General features: G+C 54.4%; 1 protein-coding gene across 1 annotated transcript in view; it reads left to right on the top strand.

The window, feature by feature from the left end:
- Positions 1–399: 399 nt before the first annotated feature.
- The window catches only part of Slc6a9 (solute carrier family 6 member 9), a 32,590-nt gene continuing 10,368 nt past the window's right edge, over positions 400–22,621 (top strand). Inside the window, exons 1-5 of the mRNA XM_026397826.2 lie at positions 400–460; positions 6,341–6,455; positions 18,656–18,812; positions 19,431–19,562; positions 19,962–20,232. Coding sequence (XP_026253611.1) covers positions 6,426–6,455; positions 18,656–18,812; positions 19,431–19,562; positions 19,962–20,232 — 590 coding nt within the window. The 5' untranslated portion in view covers positions 400–460; positions 6,341–6,425. The remainder of the gene's footprint in view (positions 461–6,340; positions 6,456–18,655; positions 18,813–19,430; positions 19,563–19,961; positions 20,233–22,621) is intronic.

Here is a 22,621-nt window from a genome sequence, read left to right as displayed (position 1 = left end):
CATCTGCTTTCTCCAAGGGCCTCAGCTGGAGGGCAGTGAGGTAGGGGCGGAGAAGGGGGTCTCCATTGCGGAGCCCCACTCCCAGGGGTTCGTGGGGATCAATCAACTGAAAAGCTGGAGTGACTTGTAATTTTATTCCCTGGGAGGAGGAGCTTGAGAAGTCGGCAAACGGGAGGGGATGGGAAGGGGGAGGGGGGAGAGCGGCCAGGGGAGCTGTTCAGGGAGGGGAGGGACTTGGCTAGGTCTCCCAAGCCTTCTCCACTCTCCAAACTTTCACCAAACTCTTAGCCCCCGCCTCCCCGAAACCAAAACACAACAAGCTCTGGAGGAGCCGCGGCGGGGCGGGCGGACTCGCGCCGGCACAGAGCCTCGGGAGGCTGATGCAACTTTCCCTTTAAGAAAGCCACCTGGGCGCACCGCGGTGCGGACCCAGCACGCCTGGGCCGGGGGCTGCAGCATGGTAAGGGGGCTGAGGGAAGGGATGCTGCGGCCCGCACCTCGGTCGGTCCTGCCGGTGGTCGGTGCGGTTGGTGGCTCTGCGGGGCTGAGCCCCGGGACCAGCGTGTGCGTGTGGTATGTGTGTTGTGTGTGATCGCGCATGCATGCGGGCATCTGTGGGTAAGAGTGTGGTGCACGCACCAGGATGTCTGTCTCGCCGCAAAGGTCGGGGTAGGTGCGCGCGTCTGGGTGTCACCGCTGTCACCTAGGCGCTGAAGCCGGCGGGAACGGGGGGGGGCACTCTCGGAAAGGGGGCGCTGTGTGCAGACGCCGGCTTGGTCGGGGGCGGCTGGCTCCGGGCTGTGCGGGTAGCGCTGAACCAGAGCGTGGCACGGTCCGTCTGGGGCGCCAGTGGGTCTGCGCCGGGGGCCGGGAGCCCACGGGCAAGATCTGCGCCCCGCATTCTGGCTCTTGCTTTATCTCTTTTCGCCGCCGGCCGGCCTGGCTGCCTATCTGGCCCCTCCAGCCGGCCGGCCTCCCTATCTGCCAGCCCACTCGCCAACCCGGGTGCGGGTTCCCGCGCGCCCGTGGCTTGGAAAGCTGTGAGGGACGGTCCCAGCGCCCTCGGGCTCTTTTTGTCCCCGGGCTCTTTTTGTGGCCGCGGCTTCGGGAAGGGACTGCGGGCCGGGAGTTCTTCGGGGGCTGCTATCTTGGAAAAAAAAATCTGCGCCCTCCCCACCGCAGCCCTCATTCCGAGCGCGCCTAGGGCGAGCCCGGGCGGCCACAGGTGAGGTCACGGGCCTAGCAGCCCGGGATGCCCACCCCCAGTAGGCGTCCAGCACCGGGCGGCCACTGCCGGGCGGGAGACGGCGACGAGGCCGGGGCCGGACGGGAGGGGGCTTGCCCGGAGGGCCGGGAGGGGCCGGAGCCGGCCCGGGGGCGGGGCAGGGGGCGGGGACCTCGGCGCCCCGGTACTTTTCCACGGCAGGGGCCGGGGGCGGGGCCGCCGCCTCCGCGCCAGCTGAGAGGCCTACACGTGGTGGCTGATGTAACGCCCGCCCCTCCACACCTTGTCCCCCGATTAAAACCGAACTGGAGCGACCGGGGCGGGGCCGCAGCTCCAAAAATGACCGCGCCCCTGCCCGCGGGCCCTGGGCCTAGGCGTAGTTGGCGGCCGCTACTTAAAGGAGCCGCACCCCCATTTCGGGCCTGCTCTCCGCAGGCCACGCCCCCTTCGGATCACTCTTAAAGGAGCCGCGTCTCTCTCGCTCTCTGACAGCTCCTTTACAAAGCCTGGTCTGTTTCTTAGCTGAAGCATGCTTCAGTCTGCTACCACTTCGGAAATAAAGGCTGTTGAGGAAGGAGTGGGAAAAGCGAGAACTTGAGAGGTTAAAAAACCCTCAAAGTGAGGCAACAGAAGGTTGAAGAGTAGTGGGTGAGGGGACTGGTTCTAGAGACTAATGGGGAACACTGAGCATGCCCAAGTTTCCAAGGACCGCAGAGAAAAAACGCCCCCTTACTTGTCTACGCGGGGACTGCAGCTGTACCCGCTCTGAGGACACAGAAGATCCACACCTCTGCCCTGGAAGAGCTCTCCAATTAGTGGGGTAGCCAGACTTGGACTCAGGGAAGCATGCTGCAACGCTACATGTGACCAGCATACTAGTCAGAGTGCATGGAGTGTTTTGGGGGTATGGTAGAAAGGTTGACAGTAACTAGGAGGACGGAGGAAGGCTTCATGAAGACAATGGCATTGGATCCGGTTTTGAAGATAGGTAGGGTATATACAGGTGAAATGGTGAGAAGAGCTCGTGGTGATGCACACCTGCAATCCCAGCTACTCAGAAGGCTGAAGTAGGAGGATTGAAAATTCCAGGCCAGCCTCAGCAACTTAGTGAGATACCTTCACAAAATTAAGGAAAAAAAAATTAAAAGGGGGCCTGGAAGTGTAATTCATCACCAAGTCCCACCATGTTATCCTCTAAATTTCTCACCATCCATTGTGGTGGCAGTCGCCTGTAATTCCAGGAGGCTGAGGCAGGAGGGTTGCAAATTCAAAGCCAGCTTTAGCAACTTAGTAAGGTCCTAAGCAACTTACAAGATCCTGTCTCTAAATAAAAATTTAAAAGGGTCAGGGGAGTAGTTCAGTGGTAGAGCACCCCTAAATTAAATCCCCAGTATCAGAGAGACAGAGACACTGCCATTGCCTGAACAAGGGCATGGAGACAGGAGCCTTCTGGGAATGGCTCATGGCAAACATGGCCATAGGTAGCTGGCCTGGACTCCCAGGCTGAACTAAGACTCCCCACTTCCCACTGCCCCTCCACTACCTCCATCCCAGTGAATGAAGATTATGCTTCTTCCTGTATCTTCCTACTAAACTGTGAGGTTCTTGAAGCCAGGAAAGACCTTTCATTCCCAGCAAGGACTCCAAGGCTTGGTCTAGAGGGATCTTTCAAATTGGTCAATGCTCCATTCCCTTTTGGAAGAGAGGAAAGACGCCAGCAATGAGGGGACTGTGACTGCCCTCTCAGCATCTACCTTGGTGGCTCACAAACGGCTCAAAGCCAGCTTGTCCAACCCAGCTGATCCTCTTGCCCTCCAGATCTGCAGCACCACCAGTATCCTTGTGCTCGGGATTGGCACCAGCTTCCTCTCATTGCACTAGCAGAAACCAGAGACCCTTCTTTGTCTTTCACTACCCCTGGAAGTGTAATTCATCACCAAGTCCCACCATGCTATCCTCTAAATTTCTCTCAGATATGTGTACCTTTCCTGTCATCACTGGCCTGATTCTAGCCCCTTCCTCTCTGGCCTGACCCATTCCTAATGAGTTCTACTCTCACCTCCTTCCAGTCTTTTCTTCACACCATATCTAGGGTGATTCTTGCAATGTGCACAAACGTGAACATTCCAGCAATCCTTTCCCCTCCAGTTGATCCTCTACTTAAAAGCCTTCAATAGTATTGTCCACCTTCACCTCTTTCCCTGGCTACCTGAGCCCCTCCCAGGGGTAGTGAGCCTTCCCATTACTTTCATTTTCTCCATTTGCCTCCCTTATTTTCCTTTCTATCTCCCCTTTGCCTAATAAACTCCTTCTGGCCCTTAAACATCTCTTCCTCAGGGAAGCCTTTCTGACTCTCAGACCTGCTATAGAGATCCATAAAAGGATCTTTCTCCATCACACCCTTTATCTCAATCTGTAATTATTTAGTTTGAATCATCAGTGGCACTCATTCAGCTTTTCACCCAGTGTAAGCTGCAGGAGAGCAGAGACCTTTGAGTTCTTGACCTAACAAAGGTCTGGCCCAGAGCAGACCTGCAATTAGTATTTGTTGAATAAATGAATTTAGTTTGTGACCAGCTTAAATGCCTTGTTAAGCAATGTAGGCCATATCCTGTGGGCCATATCCTGTGGGCTACGGAGAACTATCACAGGGAACCAGAACTTTGGGACTTGGAGAGATCAACAGATTGGAGGGGAAGAAAATGTGGAGGCCTTGTAGTAGAAACAAAAATGAGGCAGAAACTTCAGAATTTGTGGAATGATTAGCCCCACTTCCAAGACTGAGAAAACTAAGGCTCGAAGAGGTTAAACAGGCTGGGAGCAGTGCATACCTGTAATCCCGGCAATTCAGGAGACTGAGGCAGGAGGAGCACAAATTTAAGATCAGCCTCAGCAATTTAGCAAGACCCTGTCTCAAAATCAAAGATAAAAAGGGATGGAGGTGCTGGGATTGTGGCTCAGTGGTGTAGAGCTCTCCTAGTACGTGCAAGGTGCTGGGTTCAATCCTTAGCACCACATAAAAATATATAAATAAAATAAAGGTATTGTATCCAACTACAATTATTGGCTGGGGATGTAGCTCAGTGATAGAGCACTCCTGGGTTCAATCCCCAATACAAAAACAAAAAACGAGATTAAGCAACACTTGGAATCATGTACCTAGTGACTGGCAGAGCCAGAATCCAGCCCAGACCTACCAGGTCCTAGATTTTGGGCGTGGCTGGTCCCCCAGTCAGAGATGTTCTTTAATTGCTTTTGCATTACTGGGAATAGAACCCAGACTCTCACACATGCTAGGCAAGTGTTCTGCCACTGAGCAACATCCCTAACTCCAGATGTCAGGTCTGAAAAGCTCACTCAGGCCCCCACTGTAGGCCAGGCCTGTAATCTCTCCAAGTCAGTCTCTGGGGTAACCTGAATGAGAACACTGCGGTTGAAGTCCCACAACAGAGTGTTCTTGGTCACTCACCTGACCCATGAGGGCCTATAGTAATGCCATCTGCTATCATTACTATTACTATCACCATTGTCATTATTACTCCTTGCCTGAAGGGAAATAGCTTTAGGGAAGTCAAATCTAGCCAGAGTTTACAGCAAGAAAGTGGATTCAGGGGTACAGTGGTTGAGGAAGACAAGGGTGTATCCCCTTATGAAGGACACAGCCCTCTCTATTCCCAACTGCCTCCAGAATACAAAAGCCATGAGCAGGGCCTCTTTAGGAGACATTTTGAGAGGCAGAGGCCAGCCTGGGTCAGTGACTAGAGAAACTACCCTAAGGAGAAGGCCCTGCATGAGACCAAATGGCCAGGGCAAATGGCATAAGGAAGTCAAGACCAGATTTGCATAGGCAAAGAGGTCCTTACCTCTCCCACAGCCTATTAATGACTTCCTGTGGGTGAGAGGTGGCCCTTGACAGGTGAGACAGAGTGACCTGGAATAGCCTTTAGAGTGGAGTCTGCCCCTTGAGAAGGAAGGGAAGGGCTCAGAGACAGCCAAATCCTCCTTGGCCCTATGGAGGGTGTCTCCTCACCCATCTGACCCACGGGAGCTCTTTCAGTCTCTCTGAAGGTTGATTCTTTTCTCTCCACATCTCACATTCAATAAAAATTGCACAATCATTGCCATGGGATTGGCTCCTTCCGCCTGTCTGCCACCCTCGCCAGCTCACCTTCCTGCATGGCCTTGTAGGTGCTTCCTATAAGATCCCAGGCTGACCTGGGCCACATTCACATGCCTTGGGCCCTGTCCATTACCCTTCATTTCAGCTCAACCAACACTTCTTACTAGCTTAGCACTGTGCTAGGTGCTGGGAACAGTGGGGTGAAGGAAGCCCAGTTACAAGGCCTCAGGGACTCACCTACTTGTGCTTGATTGACTTAAAAGCAAATAAGTGTAATATGAGATGATAAGAGCACTAGTAGTAACCTGCACAAAACAGAAAGGAGGAAGCAGTTTGTTCATGCTAGTGGGGGAAGTGTCCAGAGGGCTATGGAGAGGAGGTGATATTTAAGCCCAGACCTAAAGGACTTGCAGAATTGCACCTGAGGGAAGGTGTTGTAAAATTGGGCACAGCCAGAGCAAAAGAAAGGCGCAGGACTACACCTGGTATGTCTGGCGTGTGTAGAGTAAATGAGTTACGCAGCAACAAGCTCCGTCACCCTGGAGCCCAAGCCAAGTGGCATCAGGATGGAGAAGGACTGCGTAACTGGGCTGAGGTTGGGGAGCAAGTGCTGGCCGGAGCTGACTCCCCTCCTGGGAAAGGTTGTGGCCATTCACACAGATGATGAGGGACTTGGACCCCATCCCAGTTTTGTGTTCGTTTTTTATCTTTTATAGGATTGGGCATCTGGAGAGTCAAAAATAGACCTTTGCCCATTGGGACAGGAAGCCTGGAGAATAAGAGATCCAGGGGAAGGGTTGGAGGGAGAGCTGGGAAGGGGCTGGACCTGAGAGTCATCCAGAAGACAGCAGGATGAGGAATGACCTGGCAGAGGGGCGGGCCAGGGTGGGAGCGACATAGGGCCTCAGCTGATGGTGTGGGGTTCTCTGCTACCTGTTCCTGGAGAGTTCCAAGGTCCAGCCAGGGCCTCACCTCACTCTCTACTTTCTCCACAGCTCTTGAGGTCCGTGGTCTAAAAGGTGCTGGAAGCAGAACTTGTAAGTGTGATCTGGTCTTCAGAGACCCCAAACCACTGCCACCATGGTAGGAAAAGGTGCCAAAGGGATGTTGGTGAGTACAAGGGTCGGACTCTGGGGGGTGGGAGGGCTGTGACATGCACTGCCCCGTAACCTCCCTCCAGCTGTTTTCCATGACCAGAGGGCCCAGGAGCCTCCATGGGGCAGCATGTGCAGGTTCCCACATGTGCAGGCTGCCCTAGGCCCAGCCAGGCAGCCCCTCACCCAGCAGGTTAGACAGAAGCAGGCTCCAGGCCCACAGCAGGACAGGTTCCACCACAGACCCAGACCCTGCAGAGGCCTGCTAAGAGGCAGGAGGCACATTCCCCTGTCCTCGTCACAAGAGGTGCTCTTAAGAGGACACAGCTCAGCCTGCTGGGAGGACAGGAGGCCACTTACACACCCACCCAGTGCTGTGCCACAGGACATGTTCAGTGTGTGTTGACCAAGGGGTCCTCCCACCTGTCTGTTTTTTCTTTACTTCTCTGGTTCCTTCTTACTCCAAAATGTTAAGAAAAGAACGTTTCCCTTGATTCCTCTCCTGAGGCTTCCAAGAAAATCTCCCTATTCCTCTTCCTCAAGCCATGGCCCTTCCTTTGCCCTCTGTCTCAGAGCACATGAGAGGTGGTGATGAGGCCTTTGAGAAACAAGGGCTCGGTGAGGTTTTAGAGGGAGCCACGCTTACTGATGGATGGAGCAGGTTGGCACCAGAAGAGGAACAAGGAAAAAGATGCCACTTCCTATCCAGAAGGCCAGGGTTGTATTTTTCTCTTGGGATCTTGCCCCAGGGACAAGCCAGACTGGGCAGCTGTCAGGGGAGGAAGCCTGTGATTGAGGACAGTCCCTCCCTCATGAAATTCTCTCCCCACTGGTGCCTTCCATTGCTTCTCTCATTCATCTGAAAACTGATTGGTCCGAGGTCTCTGCTGAGCCTTCCCCAGACTAACCCTGTCTCTCACCCAACGTTTCTGAATTCAAGTACTTACCTGGTCCAGGGAATGATTTGACGGAGGGGACTGGGCGGTTTGCTCCAGCCCTGTCCTGAACTTCCAGGATGCACCCTCTCATCCAGCCCCTCAAAGCTGCTTTGAGCAGCTGCTCCTGATTGGAGCATCTGAAGGTGTTCCTGAGCCACCCTGGATCCTCGGAAATGGGCACAGATGAAGGGCTTAGGACCTGAACATTTGCTAGGAGTGGATGCTGTGTTAGAATGCAAGCAAGGTCCCTGGTTTCCCCCAAGAAGGTTTGGAATTGCCATGGGCCTAAGAAGAAAGTGGGTCGTGGCTCTGCCCCTTCCTGCTATGGAGGTTCTGAGCCCTGTGCACCCAAGACACCTTCTGAGCACTCCATGAGTGTTCTTCTCTAGAGTGACCCTGGAAGGGCTAGAGTAGACAGGCAGGAGAGATGGGGGGCCCATATGGGCGGCATGGAGAGCATGAATTACGAGGTCCCACAATCCCTGTCTTGGCTGGGCTTCCTGGACCGTATTCTCTGGCCAGACTGGCCGGGCTGTCTGTGAAGAGAACGCTGCCTTGGGACCACTGTTCCCAGCACCAGGATGTGCCTAAAGATAGCCGAGGCTTGCTTTTCTCTATGCCCTCTGCCCTTTGGCTTCTGCCCACTGCTGTGTTTGAGGCTCATAGCATCTGTCCCATGGGCACCCCCAGTGGTTGCTTGGAGATTCTATTCCTGCCTCTTTTTTCAGTTCTGCTGATGACCTTGGGCTACGCTATTCTTGGGTCCCAGTTTAGAACTGAAGCACTCCATTCAGTGCTTGTCACTAGGATACAGCCTCTGAGGTCGGCCCCTGCCAAGCCCCGTCTCTGCTAACTGATGTAGGAGCTAAGTCAGCACTTATTAGGTGTTTATGTCTTTCTAAGGGCAAGTGACTGAGGAAGTTCCATTCTGACATGCTCCCTCTTTGGATGCCATGGTCCATGGTAGGTCAGAAGAGAGGGTAATGATGGGTGTGCATGTAAACTGATGGCACTTGGACCTTCCCAGTTCTCTGTGGTTTCTAGTACCCTGTTTGTGCCCTGATATGTCGGGAGTGGGCAGCTAGCCCCTATCATGGGGACCTCACTTCTATTGCCTTTTACTTCAGGTTCAGGTATGAGGACCTGAGCCAATAAGGTCTCCTCAATGTGAACAGACATAGAGCTTCTGCCAGGCTCTGGAGCAGGTGCCCCATGGAGGAGCAAGTCACTTCCCAGCACGTGCCCAGGCCCACATGCTTGCTGCACGTGTCTCTCCCCCCACTCCTAGCCCAGATGGTCTCTGCCAGGCCAGCTCAGCTGCCTCCCTCACGCCTCAGCAGCTCCTAGGACAGGGCCGTGCAAGAACCCAGCTGGCCAGGGTGCCTCCAAGCCTGGGAGCAGCTGGGATGCTCGGGGGCACCGGGGATGGGTGGAGTGGACCTTCCATGGAGACCTAAGGCCTCTGTATACGTGTAGGGCAGCAGAGATGCCTGGGTCTCAAAGGACAGGAGCTGGAGGAGGGGAGCCCAGGGCAGGAGACAATCCCCCACTGGTTCAGTTTTAACCCACTATCTGAAGCCAAGCTGGCTGTCTCAGTCCCCTTGCCTGTGGTGAGCCTCACACCCATGAGCATCATGGGTGACTGGGTCTTCCTGAAGCCAGTGGCTCAGCCAGGGCCTTAGCTTCTGCCCATATCTCTGAAGACATTGGTTACCTTTGCCTCTCAGCAGCCTCATGATAAATAAGAGCACAGTCACTCTGGCGCTAGGGCTCTGGGTGCCAGAGTACATAAATCCCAGAAGGCTCTGTGGCCATTGGGCCTGCCACTCCCTGCCGTGTTCTCTTATGCTTTCACATGAGGGTTTCTGTACCTCTTATCTGCACAATCCATCACAGGGCCTGGCACACAGTGGGTGCTCACCCAGTCCAGTCTTGGCATGCAGCAAGTGCTCAACGAGTATAGGCTTGGCACACATTGTGGAGTCACTGAGCACAGAGCTTGGCACACATTGGGCACTCTTTGTAGAGGGCCTGTTACCCCTGGGCACTCACTTAGCACAAGTCTTGGCATGTGGCACATGTTCAATTAGTACCGACTTGGCACACCTTGGGCACTTCCTTAGTATAGAGTCTGCCACCCAGTGGGCACTCATCTAGCACAGTGCCAGGTGCACAGCAGGTGCTCCCCCAGCTCAGGATGGGTGTACCTTGGGTCCTCTCCTGGCATGGAAATTGGCATACACAGGGTACTCATCTAGCGTAGGACGTAGCACAGGGGTTCACTTGGCATGGAGTAGACACATAGTGAGAGCTCTCTCAGCATTAGACCTGGCACACATGGGCACTGTCCTGGCACATACATGCCACATGATGTGTATTCTTCCAGCAATGGACTTGGCACACAGTGGGTTCTCTGTTCATGCAGGTCCTAGCGTGCATTAGGTGCTCTTCTTGCTCAGGGACTGACATGTAGTGGGCACTCTCATATCTCCTTATGAGGTCTATATGAGGAGCTGCTGTCCCGACTAGGACAGCCTGAGCCATGGTCTTCTGCTGAACCTAGATGAGCAGATAACACCTTTCCAGTGCAGTGGAATATCTAGACTCAGAGGCACAGGCCCTGCCTTCCTCAGGCTTCATGGCGCTAGGATCTTACCCTCCCTTCCCTCCCGCCTTCCTTCTGGCCCATCTACTCAGCCACACAGCCTCACTTCCCCAGCCAGCCCCCCCATTCCGAGCACTCCTTAGTCCTAGCTCAGCGGGCCTTTCCCTCCAGAGTCACAGGGGACAATAAAGCCCCTAGACTCCTTGCCCCTCTGGAGGCATGCCCACTCTTATTAAGAAAAGTCAGAGGCAGGGGCTGGGGGAGTCAGCCTCCCTAAGTGGGGCTGGAGCAGCTGGATCCCACTAATGAGGCCTCATTACGGCCAGGGCCCAGCTGGGCCGCTGCCTCCTGTCCCCATGGCCAGAGCCAGGGAAAGCCATCCAGCCAGGCCTGCCTGTTCTGGGCACCCAGCCCAGGCCAAGGCAGCCAGAGCCCAGAGCCCACCCTGGGTGGAAGTGAGCATTTGGGCATCATGGGTGACTGGGTCTTCCTGAAGCCAAGGGCCTTGGCCCTCAGTCTATGCCTGCAGGAAGTCATGGGAGTGTGTCTGGGGACCTGACTGCATGAGGCTGGCCGAGTGAGCAGCTCAGTTGATGCAGTCTGAGGCCATGCTTAGACTTGCTAGGGCCTTCCCCACCTTCCTCCCTCCAATGGAGAGACTAACGTGCCTCCCACCTGAGGCTATTGGGAGGACTAAGTGTATTAGTATATGTAACGTGTTTAAGGCAGAGCCTGGCTCATAGTAAGCCCTTAATATATATTATCTATTACTATTATTACTATTGCTCACTAGATTCAATGATTGGCGGACATTATCCCCATTTTAGAGATGCAGAAACTGAGACTAGACATGTTAAGTAATTTGCCTGTGGTTATATACAGTGATAACCTGGCAGAGCTGAAGCTTGTCTGAGTACAAAGCCTGTGCCATTTTTCAAAATGTCATTTCTCCCTAGACAATATTTCCCATATTCCCCACGGGGTCTTACTTACACTCGCAGAAAAGCTGTCCTTGTACCGGGATTCATGCATGCCTCTGTGTGATAGATACTGCAAAGATCCTGCTAAGATCAGGCTTTCGGGCATCATCAATCTCCAGAGGGACTTATACTTTCTCAGAACACTGATGGCCACCTTCCTAGCCTCTGGCTTGTGTCTGGGCACCAGCTAGGGACTGACCAGTGAGTGTGATCTCAGAGAAGAATTGGATGGGTCTGAGTGACATCCCACCATACTCATGGAGTCACTGCCAGGATCATTCAGCACAGGCAGCACAAACTCCCAAATATGCCCCTCGGGTTCTGGGCAATACAGTACAAATCCCTACAGGTCACACTCTGGTGACCACTGTCTTGACTAATGCCGTCTTTCTTTGGACAGGAGATGGCATAGGTCACTAGGTCAGCGTTTTGTTGCATGGCCAGTCACATTTTCCTCTGAGGACACCGAGTTGCCTAGGCTGGTTAAGGGGGTTCCCCAACTCCCGGGGGACAAGTACAGCTATAGAACCCAATATTTCCCAGTCTGTACCACTCTAAGGCGTCTGAGGTGCTCGGGTGGTGTCCTGTGGACCATGCCCGGCATCATCCTGCCCTGGCACCATCTCCAATGCCTATTGCTCATCAGCACCCACCTACCTGCCAGGAGCCCACCAGTGCCAGGCCTGTGGGCTCACTGAACCTCTGGGCCCCAAGGCCAGCTCTGAGAAGAGAATAAGCCATCCTGTCACCCTCTCCTGCGCCTGCCCTGCCCCACTCTGTGGTTAGAGTGAGTGTGTCTGTGTGTTTTGTTCTAGTAACTTGCTTGGAACAAGGGAAAAACACAACAAACCCCACGCGCCTCCTTCTCTAGCACCCGCGCCTGGCGGTGTGGGGACTGGCCGGAGGGGGAGGGCCGGGGAAGGGGGTAGGCAGAGCTTCGGGAGGAGATGAGGTGAAAGTAATTGACGCTGCCCAGCCCGGCAGTGGGAGAGGCAGGGGATGCGTCAGTGTCGCGCTGGAGCTGGCAGAGGTGTGAATGAGCGGTGGCGGAGACACGAGCGCTCCAAGCGCTCACCCTGGGATGGCTGCGGCACATGGACCTGTGGCCCCCTCTTCCCCAGAACAGGTCAGTCATCACCTTCCAGAAGGTGGAGTCCTCTCCCTGGTGCCAGGCAGGCTTGGAGGCTGGGCTGGTGGTAGGGAGAGGGGCTGAGTGGTCTATGCCAGGGAGGGGCTGGCACAGCCAGTGAGTGAGACAGACACCAGCAAAAGTGACCCAGAAAGTTGCAGCTGTGCAAAGGAGTGCAAGAAGAGTTAGCTGTGTGGTGGGGGCAAGGGGGAGGCAAGAGGGGGTGTGAGGGCTCCCCCAGCCCAAGGACCTGCTGAGAATCTGCTCCGAGTATCAAAGCTGCATTGTCCTAGCTCCCGGGGAGACGGGCCGGAGGTGCCCAGGAATTGTACTAATCAATACAGCCTCATTGTCTGTGCCACGGCAGTTACTCCTATGGGGAGAGTGAGTGAGGGAGCAGGGGGATGTGGTACATGGGCTCAGTGGTGAGGGCTGGGGGAAGGGGATGGGCAAGAGTCTCAGCCAGGAGGAGAGAGACCCCATGGAACGTTTGCCAGTGTCTAGGGCAAGTGCCCACAGTGGGTGGGAGCTGGTGTGTCCTTGTCCCTGGAAGTTGGGGATGGGCAGGGATGTCAAGCACAAGGAAGCTGATGGCGGTGAGGGTGAGGGGACTGGGAAAGCCATCCTTCTCTTCTGTGGGACATCCTGACTTGACCTTCCGAAGGCAAGAGAAGGAATGTCCTCTGAGGCAATGTGGGTTGTGTTTGGGAGAAGCATTGTGCAGAGCTGCCCCCGAACCTCAGTACTGCTAGGGTCAAGAACCAAAGCCACTTCCCAGAGTGCCAGCTTGCTGCCAACCAACGAGGGCATCGGCCACCCACTGCTACCTCAGTGCAGGGCAGGGCAGTTCCTCCCAGTCTCCCAAAGTTGCTGGGATTCTTCAGGAAGAAAGGTGAGGGCGTGGGCAGGGCCCAGGGCCCACCCAGTATCCTCCATCACTCTCCCTAGGGCTGGAGTGGAGCCTGGAATGCCTGGATGCCAATCTTCTGTCTACTACTTGCAAAATTGGCAGGTCACTCTCTGCCAATCAGGGCTCTGTGACGAAACAGGCAGAGGCATATCTTTGCCTCTCTTACCTGCCACAGGAAGTCAGGACTCTGCAGGCACCTGGAGCCTGGAGGGACCCAGAGTTGCTCTAAGTTTTCCTTGAGGCAGGAAGCACTCAGAACCCTGGGGTAGATGTTCCTCTGGTCCTGCTTCTCCACCCCCAGCCCCTGACTGTCTCACATCCAGGTGACCGAGGCCAGGCTGAAATCTCTCTCTGGTCCCCATCAGTGTCATGCAGGTGGAGGACAGAACTCTCTGCCATGGCGTGGCAGGTACTGCCTAAGGGCCATCCTGGCTCCTGGCCTGATGGGAGAGAACTTGGGGGAACAAGACCCAAGCGGTGCCGAGGGGGCGGTCACGAGGTCTTCTGAGGCAGCACAATTTACTGTAATGACTGTTCCGCTCAAATTCCCCACTGGGGCTCAGAGAAAGTTGCCAGTGATCTGATTTGGCTCAGAGTCAGTCTGGGATGTGAGGTCTTGCCCGTTCTCCTTCATAAAGTTTGTCTTGGATGGGATTTCATCCCATGAGCAACCCGGGCTAGAGAGTCCTAAACAAGAAGCCTGCTGGGTCCCCATGGGGCTGCCCCACTAGGGCAGCTCCAGGATTCCTCTGTGTCCACCCAAATCAGGAGGAGGGAGTTCACAATTCACAGAAATATCCACGGGATGGAGGAGGGTGGGAGTCCCCAGCCAGAGTAATCATCATGCAGGACAGAAGGTTGGGCCTCCATGTCGCATGTGGAAGAAAGGAGGGCATCCTTCCTCACGTTGGTCATGGTCACTGGGGGCCTGGCCACTGTTTTCCTCGTTATGCTTTTGAACTTTCCAAATCTTTGTGATAAGCTTGTTGTACTTTTTTTTTTTGTACCAGAGGTGTGTGTGTGTGTGTGTGTGTGTGTGTGTGTGTGTGTATACAGGAGTGCTCTACCACTGAGCCACATCCCCAGCCCATTTTGTATTTTATTTAGAAACAGGATCTTGCTGAGTTGTTTAGGGCTTCGCTTGATGGCTGAGGCTGGCCTTGAACTTGTGGTCCTCCTGTCTTATCCTCCCAATTCACTGGGAAGCTTGTTCTTTTATAAACAGGGAAAGAAAAAAAAAAGACAAAACATTTTTTTTAAAGTAATCTAGAAAGCTAGTAGAAACTAACAGAAAATGCAGGGGAAAAGTCAGAAATAGCCAAATTGCAGGTAGGGTGGAGCCACAGAACCCTGGGAGACCTATGGAGGCTGCCTTGCGTCTCTCAGGTCTCTAGCAGGCACCTAACCAATCCCCTGGTTAGATAGGGATGCTGAGATCCGGAGAGTAGAAGTGACTTGCTCCTGGTTACTGGAGGAGCAGGTTATGGAACACCTGGGTTCTTTTTTTGGCACGGCGGGGGTATTGAACTTGGGGACACTCAACCACTGAGCCACATCCCCAGCCCTATTTTGTATTTTATTTAGAGACAGGGTCTCACTGAGTTGCTTAGTGTCTTTCATTGCTAAATCTGGCTTTGAACTTGTGATTCTCTTGTCTCAGCCTTCTGAGGTGCTGGGATTACAGGCGTGGGCCACTGAGCAACAGCAACACTGACAGCACCTGAATTCTAACTCCCTGCGCTGTCCCAGCCAAACCCAGGGCAGAGCAAGAGATCCAAATTCTGCCCTAGGAACTGAACAGCCTTAATTCTAGTTCATCCAGGGCAGCAAATAAGCCAGGCAGAGGGCTATGTAAAGGACTTATGTAAGTGACTCTGCTCAGTGTGGCTCAGCCAGCTGGGCAGGGACTTGGGGGGGGGGGTGCTTGTTAACCCAAGTAAGATCACAGTCCTGGTGCAGAGATGGACACTTGAGACCATGGCCTGTCTTGAGGGTAAGGCAACATCATCATCAAAGGGGCATGTGTGTGCGTGCGTGCACACGAGAGTGTGTGTGTGTGTGTGTGTGTGTGTGTGTGTGTGTGTGTATGCATGTGTACGTACATGTGCTAGCTTTTCCCACTCAGCTGTGGAAGGAATGCTCCAAGCCTTTATTCTGCTCAGCCTGGGAGAGCCTGGGTACAGGGCAGGGTAGTACCCCAGGGCCTGAGCCCGTGAGTAGGCCTGCTTTTTCCTAGCATGGCCTCTCAGAGCTGCCCAAAGGGGTGACACAGCACAGACAGGGTGGGTTGTGGCTGTCCGGGGAGCCTGTGGAGCAGGTCAACCCAGAGGGGAATCTGCCACTGTGGTTCCATTCCCCACTAAGGTGTGAGGAGGTGAGGGAGGGAGGGCAGCAAGGGGCAAATGGTGACCCATGGTGGGCAGGGGAAGCCTGGAGCTCAGCCCATCTGTGGGGCGGCTGGCTTAGGCAGGTGGGCAACCAGTCTGAGCTAAACTGTGAGCATGAGCGGTTCTTTCATGGGCATTTCAGAGCCAACTCCCACTGCAGGGACCCTTAATATCAGTGAGATGCTTGTCACTGGCCAAGAAAAACGAGCATCTTATATTAGAAAAGATGATGAAAGGAGGGAAAAAGCCAAACAGAACTGGAAATGGCTTTGCTGCCTGGGGAGGAAGGACTTGGGGGAGGTCCCCAGAGGACCAGGAAGGGGACTGAACACTCAAAAAGCCCCTACAGAATGGGAGTGCCTTGGAGATCCTTCCCTCTGGTGTGCTGGGAGAAGAGTGGACTAGGTCTGTCCTCTGCTGAGAGCTAAGACCTCCCCTCCCCGCCGCACCAAGTCCGAATCTAGATTGCATTGAAATTGAAGCCAGGAGCCCACAGTGGATGAGGTTCCTGCAGTCAGCTGGGCGAGGTTCCCTAAGTCAGGAACCCTTTGTGCAGAGATTCGGGGCCTGGCAGGAGAAGATGTGTGCCTCTTCTTCAGAGAACCTCTGCAGCAGACCTCCAGTGTTGTCAGGAACTTCCTGCCAGAGCCCAGTTGCCAACCCCATTCCAGCCCCTGTCCTGGGGGTACAGGCCTCCCGCCTTGGAGCGCACACGGCTGAACTGGTTAGCGCATGGCTCAGTGGTGTGCAGCTCATTAGCGGAGCAGTGGCTGGCTCTTGAGGGCTAGGGCTGGTGGCTGCCTGTGGCACGTGGCTGGGGGCATCACCACCCTCCTTGGCCCCCTCCATGTCAGGGAAAGAGCAAAGATTCAAGTCTGGTCCTGCTAAACTTTGTTGGGGGGCCAGGAGTCTGTCCCTCAAGCTTTTGGGCTGAGAGAGGCCTTGAACTTTAAGCCTTGCAGAGTTGGGTCTCTTGCAGGGGCCTTGCTCTTGCTGTGCCCATAGAGCCATCCTGGACTCTTGGTTGTCCCTTTTACAGATGTTCCTGCTGCCTGTGACCCCACCCACAGACTCTGAGGCTGCCACAATCTCACATTGTGCCTCTAAGTAAACAAGGCTGAGACAGAATAAAAGTGTTATTGTTGAGCCAACATATAGGAGCCCTATTTGGCTGCTATTTGTTTGGGAATGAATAAACCATCCCAAGCAGAACTTGTGCCCTCCAAAAAAGGTCCGCTGACCTCACAGTACTGCTATACCTGTCCCAGAGGAGGTCTAGAAGGTGGTGACCTATGCAGGCAGGATTCTGTAGATCACTGTGGTCACCCATTCTCTGAATCTTAGCTTCTCCCAGAATGGAGTGTATCTCCAAGCCCATTCACCAAGGAAACCTTCCTTGACCTCCCTCTGTCCTCTCTCTCTCTGTCCTTCCATACTTTTGTGACTTTGAGAAAGTCTCTTTTATGGTTACATTGAAATCACATATAAAATCATGTGTGTGCTTCATTGATGGCTTGCTCCCCGCTAAACTTCTAACTCTGAATAGGCAGGGGCTCTCCGCTTTGTTCCCAGCTGAATGGCTACCTCCGGGCACGTGTGAGGGGTCTGTGAATCTCTGACTGTGCATGAATGAATCAGGGAATGATCAGCCTGCTGATTTGCCCTAGGTGCCCCTTGAAGGAGACTCCCCCAGTTTTGGGTGTTGTACACCCCAACATCAGCAAAGAGTATGAGAGGCAGCTTGCCTGGGGCGGGCAGTGCTGGATTGGGTGCTCAGGGTGGTCCCCCACAAAAGTATATGTGCTGTGGTGCCCATCTGCCAGGCATTGGTGCCGGCTGTGTCTGTATTCCCAAATGGACCTTTACTGGGGGCCCAGTGAGGCCATTCGTGTTCGACTTTCAGTGTCAGGGTCCAACAGCATTCTAAAGTACCAAGCCACCTTGCTTATTATAGGCCAGAGTGACTGCTGTCCTTGAAGATGTCTCTTTCAAGCTGAGGGTCAGCGTTACACTGCTGCTTCTCAGAGGCCATGTTGCTTCTTCCCTGATCCAGGTATCCTCCAGGGTCTCTTATCCCTTCCTCTCAGGGGCATAACCCATCTCTGTGAGGCTGTTTATGGAAATCTGTGTATGATCCTTTGCTGGTAACTCTCAGGTCCTTATTCTCCTTAGTGAAACTTTCAGGCCCTTCTCAGGCTCAGGCTTAGGGTAGCTTGATTCCTGTCTTACTACCTGTGGGAGGGGGGATGGAAGGGTGTGGCCTAGGGAAGGGACACATTCACACTAAGGGACAAGCAGAGCCAGCTCCAGCTCTGGAGTTGGGGCTCTACATGGGGCTCTGGGCCATGGAGCCTAGCCCAGGAGCTCCCAGCAGGCCTAGAATTCTTCCCTGGGACACATTCCCTTGGCAGCCCCTCCTGACCTTTGACCTGTGGCTCCATCCTCTGCAGGCAACCCTGTCAGTTCAGAGACCATTCTCCCTGTATCCTTTTCTGGAACCACTCCCTCTGTTTCCCCTAGCAGAGTCTGTCCTCAGAGTCGGGCATGGTGCCTACAAGTCTGGTCTCCTTCCCCAACTCATGGCCTAGCACCCCCAGCCGTGGCCCAGGTCAGCTTCCCCAGGGTCCCCTTCCCAGCCATGGGCAGTGTAGAGGCTCACCCCGAGTATCACAATGCCCTCCCCAGGCCTGGCCCAGCTTAGCTGCTCCTCTCCTTCCCCACAGCCCTGCCCACCCCGTGCCCCCAGGAAGAAGCCTCCAGCTGGGGGAGGGGTCTAGCCGCCGCCTGCCCATGGGCAGCGTGCTCAGCCTGGCGATGTGGTAGGCGGCGGGTGGGGGGTGCTGTCTGGACACAGGCCCCTTTGTGCCCAGCCTGACTTGGCTGCTTGGTATGAGGCTCAGCTGCTCCCAGATCCTTACCCCGAGGAGTGAGGGGAGGTTTTAGAGGGGCTAGTGGGCTCTTGGCTCTACCTCCCTCCTCAGTATCCCTCCTCCAGGTGTTGGCAGCAGTTCCTCAGGTGACCTGGTGCACCTGGACCCAGGTGCTGAGGGCCAGAGAAGGAAGCTCTGCTTGGCACCCGCTGGCAGCCAAGCTGCTCCTCCCTTCTCCCCTCCTCTGCCAGGCTTGCCTGTGGCTCCTGCCAGCAGAGGGGAAACCCCAGAAGTGAGGGCTTGGAGGGTCCATAGTGTCCCCACTGGGGGAGGCTCAGAGGGTCAGGCACAGAGCACAAATGGCTTGCTGATGGTAGCTTCTCTCCTGTCCCCACAGAATGGTGCTGTGCCCAGCGAGGCCACCAAGAGGGACCCGAACCTCACACGGGGAAACTGGGGCAACCAGATCGAGTTTGTACTGACGAGCGTGGGCTATGCCGTGGGCCTGGGCAATGTCTGGCGCTTCCCATACCTCTGCTATCGCAACGGGGGAGGTACCCAGTGGGCACAGGGCAAGGACCACCCACTTGGATAGAGCCCACCCATCAGGGCCTGGGCCACCCTTGTCCTGGCACAGACCCTACTGTAGACAGAGGCTAGCCTCCAGCCCTGGTCTTCTTCGCCCCCATCCCTGGCTTAGGCACCCTTTGCCTAAGGCGCAGACCACCCTCAGACCCTGGCAGTCTGCTGTTTGGGCCTGGCCCTACTGGCCTGCTCCCTAGAGATGAAGAGAAGTGGAGAAAAGTACCCCTATTTCCCAGGGTTCCCTGTCTTTTTCCTCTGTGTTTTAACAGCCCTCCCAAATGATCCAGAGACATTTGAGGATCAAAGTGGCTTATGTTTGTGAAATCAATTGGTTAAACCATCAAATCCCAACCAAACATGGCAGCTCTAGAGCTGGATTCTGCTCAGAGCAGATTTCCTGGGAGGCTTTGTCAAGTTCAAAGACAGACTTGGGGTAGGGTGCCAGACCTGGGCTCCTGCTTAATTCCTGGCACACTAGTACTCCATTCTTACCCAATCACAAAGGTTTTGCTGTTGGGTTCCGTGGAGGAAGCTCAGGGTGGGACCCTTGGAGCCCACCCTGAGCCAGACCTCTCCCTGCCTACCAGGCGCCTTCATGTTCCCCTACTTCATCATGCTGATATTCTGCGGGATTCCTCTTTTCTTCATGGAGCTCTCCTTTGGCCAGTTTGCAAGCCAGGGCTGCCTGGGGGTATGGAGGATCAGCCCTATGTTCAAAGGTGAGCCTGGGTGGGGCACTCAATCATGCATGCAGGGGCGTGTGCATGCGCATACTCACAGAGGCCTCTGATGGCCAGGCCAACTCACCCATCTGTACAAACACTGCCAACCCCCATGGAGCCTTGGTGCTGACCTGAAGCCCGACATCAATGGCCAAGGCTATGGATGCATGCTGGGATCCATATTTACATGCCTTCCGCTCTCCTCTCCTGCCATGTGTATACACAAAACTCCTTCCCTCCCTGACTTGCCCCTACAAAGGCCTTGACCTGTCCCTCCTGTGACCCTCCATCAAAGCCTGCCCCATGAGCCCTTAGAAATTGTTAACCTCACCTCCTTCCACTAGACATGTGAGGCTCCTCCCTGATCAGTGCTGACCAGTGCCCCTTCCCCGCCAGGCGTGGGCTATGGCATGATGGTGGTATCCACGTATATTGGCATCTACTACAATGTGATCATCTGCATCGCCTTCTACTACTTCTTCTCCTCCATGACACACGTGCTGCCCTGGGCCTACTGCAATAACCCTTGGAACACGCCCGACTGTGCTGGTGTACTGGACACCTCCAACCTCACCAATGGCTCCCGGCCTGCTGCCCTGCCCAGCAACCTATCCCACCCACTCAACCACACCCTGCAGAGGACCAGCCCCAGTGAGGAGTACTGGAGGTGAGGGCACCATTTGATCTGGGACAGGGGAGCCTAGTGGCAACTCTCGGCCCTCCCTTTCCCCATCAGGCAACCATGTGCAGACTGGGTTGGATGCTGGCATGTTCAGACTTCCCACAGGTACAGAGGGAGGCAGAGGAGAGTGAAGAATCATTGGAAAAGAGCACAGAAGACAGGACATTGATTTGGGGAATCCTTAAAGAGTAGCAGTGAGAGAGGGCTCCAGAAATCCAGCAAGCAATCAGAGAATTGGGGCAAAGGGGGATGACAGGCTGGTGAGAACAGCATGAGCAAAGGCCCTGGGTCTCAGATAAGCAGAGACTGGTCCTAAGGCTGAGGGAGCCTACTCTAATGAGACTAACAGGTGTGGGGGGGACTCATGGGCCTTGAGGTGGCCTTCATAGAGAACTAATGAGAACTGGGTTTAGACTTAATGCTGCAGAACAAGAGGAGCCTTGGAAGTTTGCTAAGCCAGGTGCTAGGATGAAGACAGCCTGACACACTCTGTTCAGAGGTGACAAGAGACTGGAGTTTCAGAGCCACGAGACGGGAAGCTGCTGCTGGAGGTGTTCTGGAGGGCACAGCAGGACATTCTGGAGGAAATTCCTCATGTCCTGTTGGGGAGCCTCTGGGCAGAGGGCTTTGGGAGCAAATAAGCAGACCTCATTCATTCATTCCACAGACCTCTTCTCTGCCCAGAGTCACTGCCCTAAGGATTTCAGAATCCAATGGGAAGACAGATTTCTGATCATTTAGGGGCAGGTGCCTTGGAGGTATGCACAGGGATGTGGAGAATCACCAAGGGGGTAGTGGTTCATTCAAAGGGACAAAGGAGAAAGGCACAGTGGTGTAACTCCTGTAATCCCAGCAATTCAGGAGGCTGAGGCAGGAAGATCCTAAGTTTTGAGTTCAGCCTTGGCAATTTAGCAGGACCTTCTTTCAGAATAAAAAAGGGGCTGGGGATGTAGCTCAGGGGAAGAGTGCCCCTGAGTTCAATTCCCAGTACCATTAAAATAAAAAGTGGGGGGTGGGGCAAGAGGAGGTATTTAGAGCTGCACAGAAAATGAAGGGAGCAAGGAAGAAGGATCAGGAGAGACAAAAGCAGAGGAGCAGAGGCCAGGAGAAGGTGAACAGGATCTGGGGCTGGGGGCAGGTGGGCTGGTAAGTAATGAGGCCAGTAGGCAACTATATAGTACAAGGCTTAATGCCAGATTAATGGCTTGAAGCTTCCTCTGTTTTGTGATGGAGAGCCACAGGTGAGATGTAGGAGGCCGAGGGATGCTTGAATTCATAGCAGGTCCTGAGGGCTCAGTTCCCAAAGGAGCAGCTTCCCTGCCGCAGGTTCTGTGCTGGGGAGAGCCCCCTCACAGGCAGATAAGACATGGTCACTCCCCCAGGACTCACTCTGCCTCTCACCGAGGGGCGGGAGGACTCAGTCTCTGGATGGTCATTTTGGAGAGGAGACAGGCAGGGAATGAGACACACAGACACTGCCTTCCTGAGCTCAAGCTCAACTCTGCAAATAATTGCCCAATTAGGCGTTTTACTAGATTTGAGGCATGGGGTGGACTGGGCAGCTTGATCTAGACTGAGGATGGTGAGCCTTCCTGGAAGCTCCCAGAAGCACAAAGCCACACACACCCTGCTGCCCCCCTACCAGATGCTTCGGTGGTGCCCCTCTCAGGAGCTGTTTACCAGGGATTCCCAGCCTGGCGGAAGGAGCCACCCTGGGAAAAGCTCTGGAGATTTTTATCAATTAAACCAGAGGGGAATAGTTCTCAGAGAAATCTGGCTGGGGGACCTCTGGATGGCCAGCTCCCCAACTGGCACAGTGCCAGTCCTGCTTAGGGAGCATTATATTGGGCTCAACTGTTTCCTGGAGAAGTGGCTCCTTGCTGCCCCCTCCTGGAGACCCTTGGAAGTGACCTTTAAGAGAGTTGCACAGGCTGGCTTCACTCAGCAAGGAGGGAGAACAGGCAACTCCTTTTTTTTTTTTTTTTTTCCTTTCTGGTACCAAGGATTGAATACAGGGGCGCTTAACCACTGAGCTACACATTCCCAGCCCTTTTTAAATGTTTTATTACTTTTTATTTTGAGACAGGGTCCTGGTAAGTTGCTTAGGGCCTCCTTAAGTTGCTGAAGCTGACTTTGAACTTGTGATCCTCCTGCCTCAGCCTCCAGAGCCGCTGGGATTACAAGTGTGCCCCACTCCATTTCTTGAGCACCTACGATGTGCTGACATATTATCTCAGTAGGTATTATTATCCCTATTTTCACATAGAGAAGCAGATTCAAAGGTTAAGGATCTGAGCAGCAGTGGCTGTGTCTGGGTCTGCATGTCCAGGGCCTGTCTGACTCCACTGTTGCCTGGTCCTAGGCCAGCAAAGCC

This window comes from Urocitellus parryii, chromosome 11 (assembly GCF_045843805.1).
Source record: "Urocitellus parryii isolate mUroPar1 chromosome 11, mUroPar1.hap1, whole genome shotgun sequence".
Classification (NCBI taxonomy): domain Eukaryota; kingdom Metazoa; phylum Chordata; class Mammalia; order Rodentia; family Sciuridae; genus Urocitellus; species Urocitellus parryii.
The sequence above is the reverse complement of the archived record's forward strand: the minus strand, read 5'-3'. Positions and strand labels throughout refer to the sequence as shown.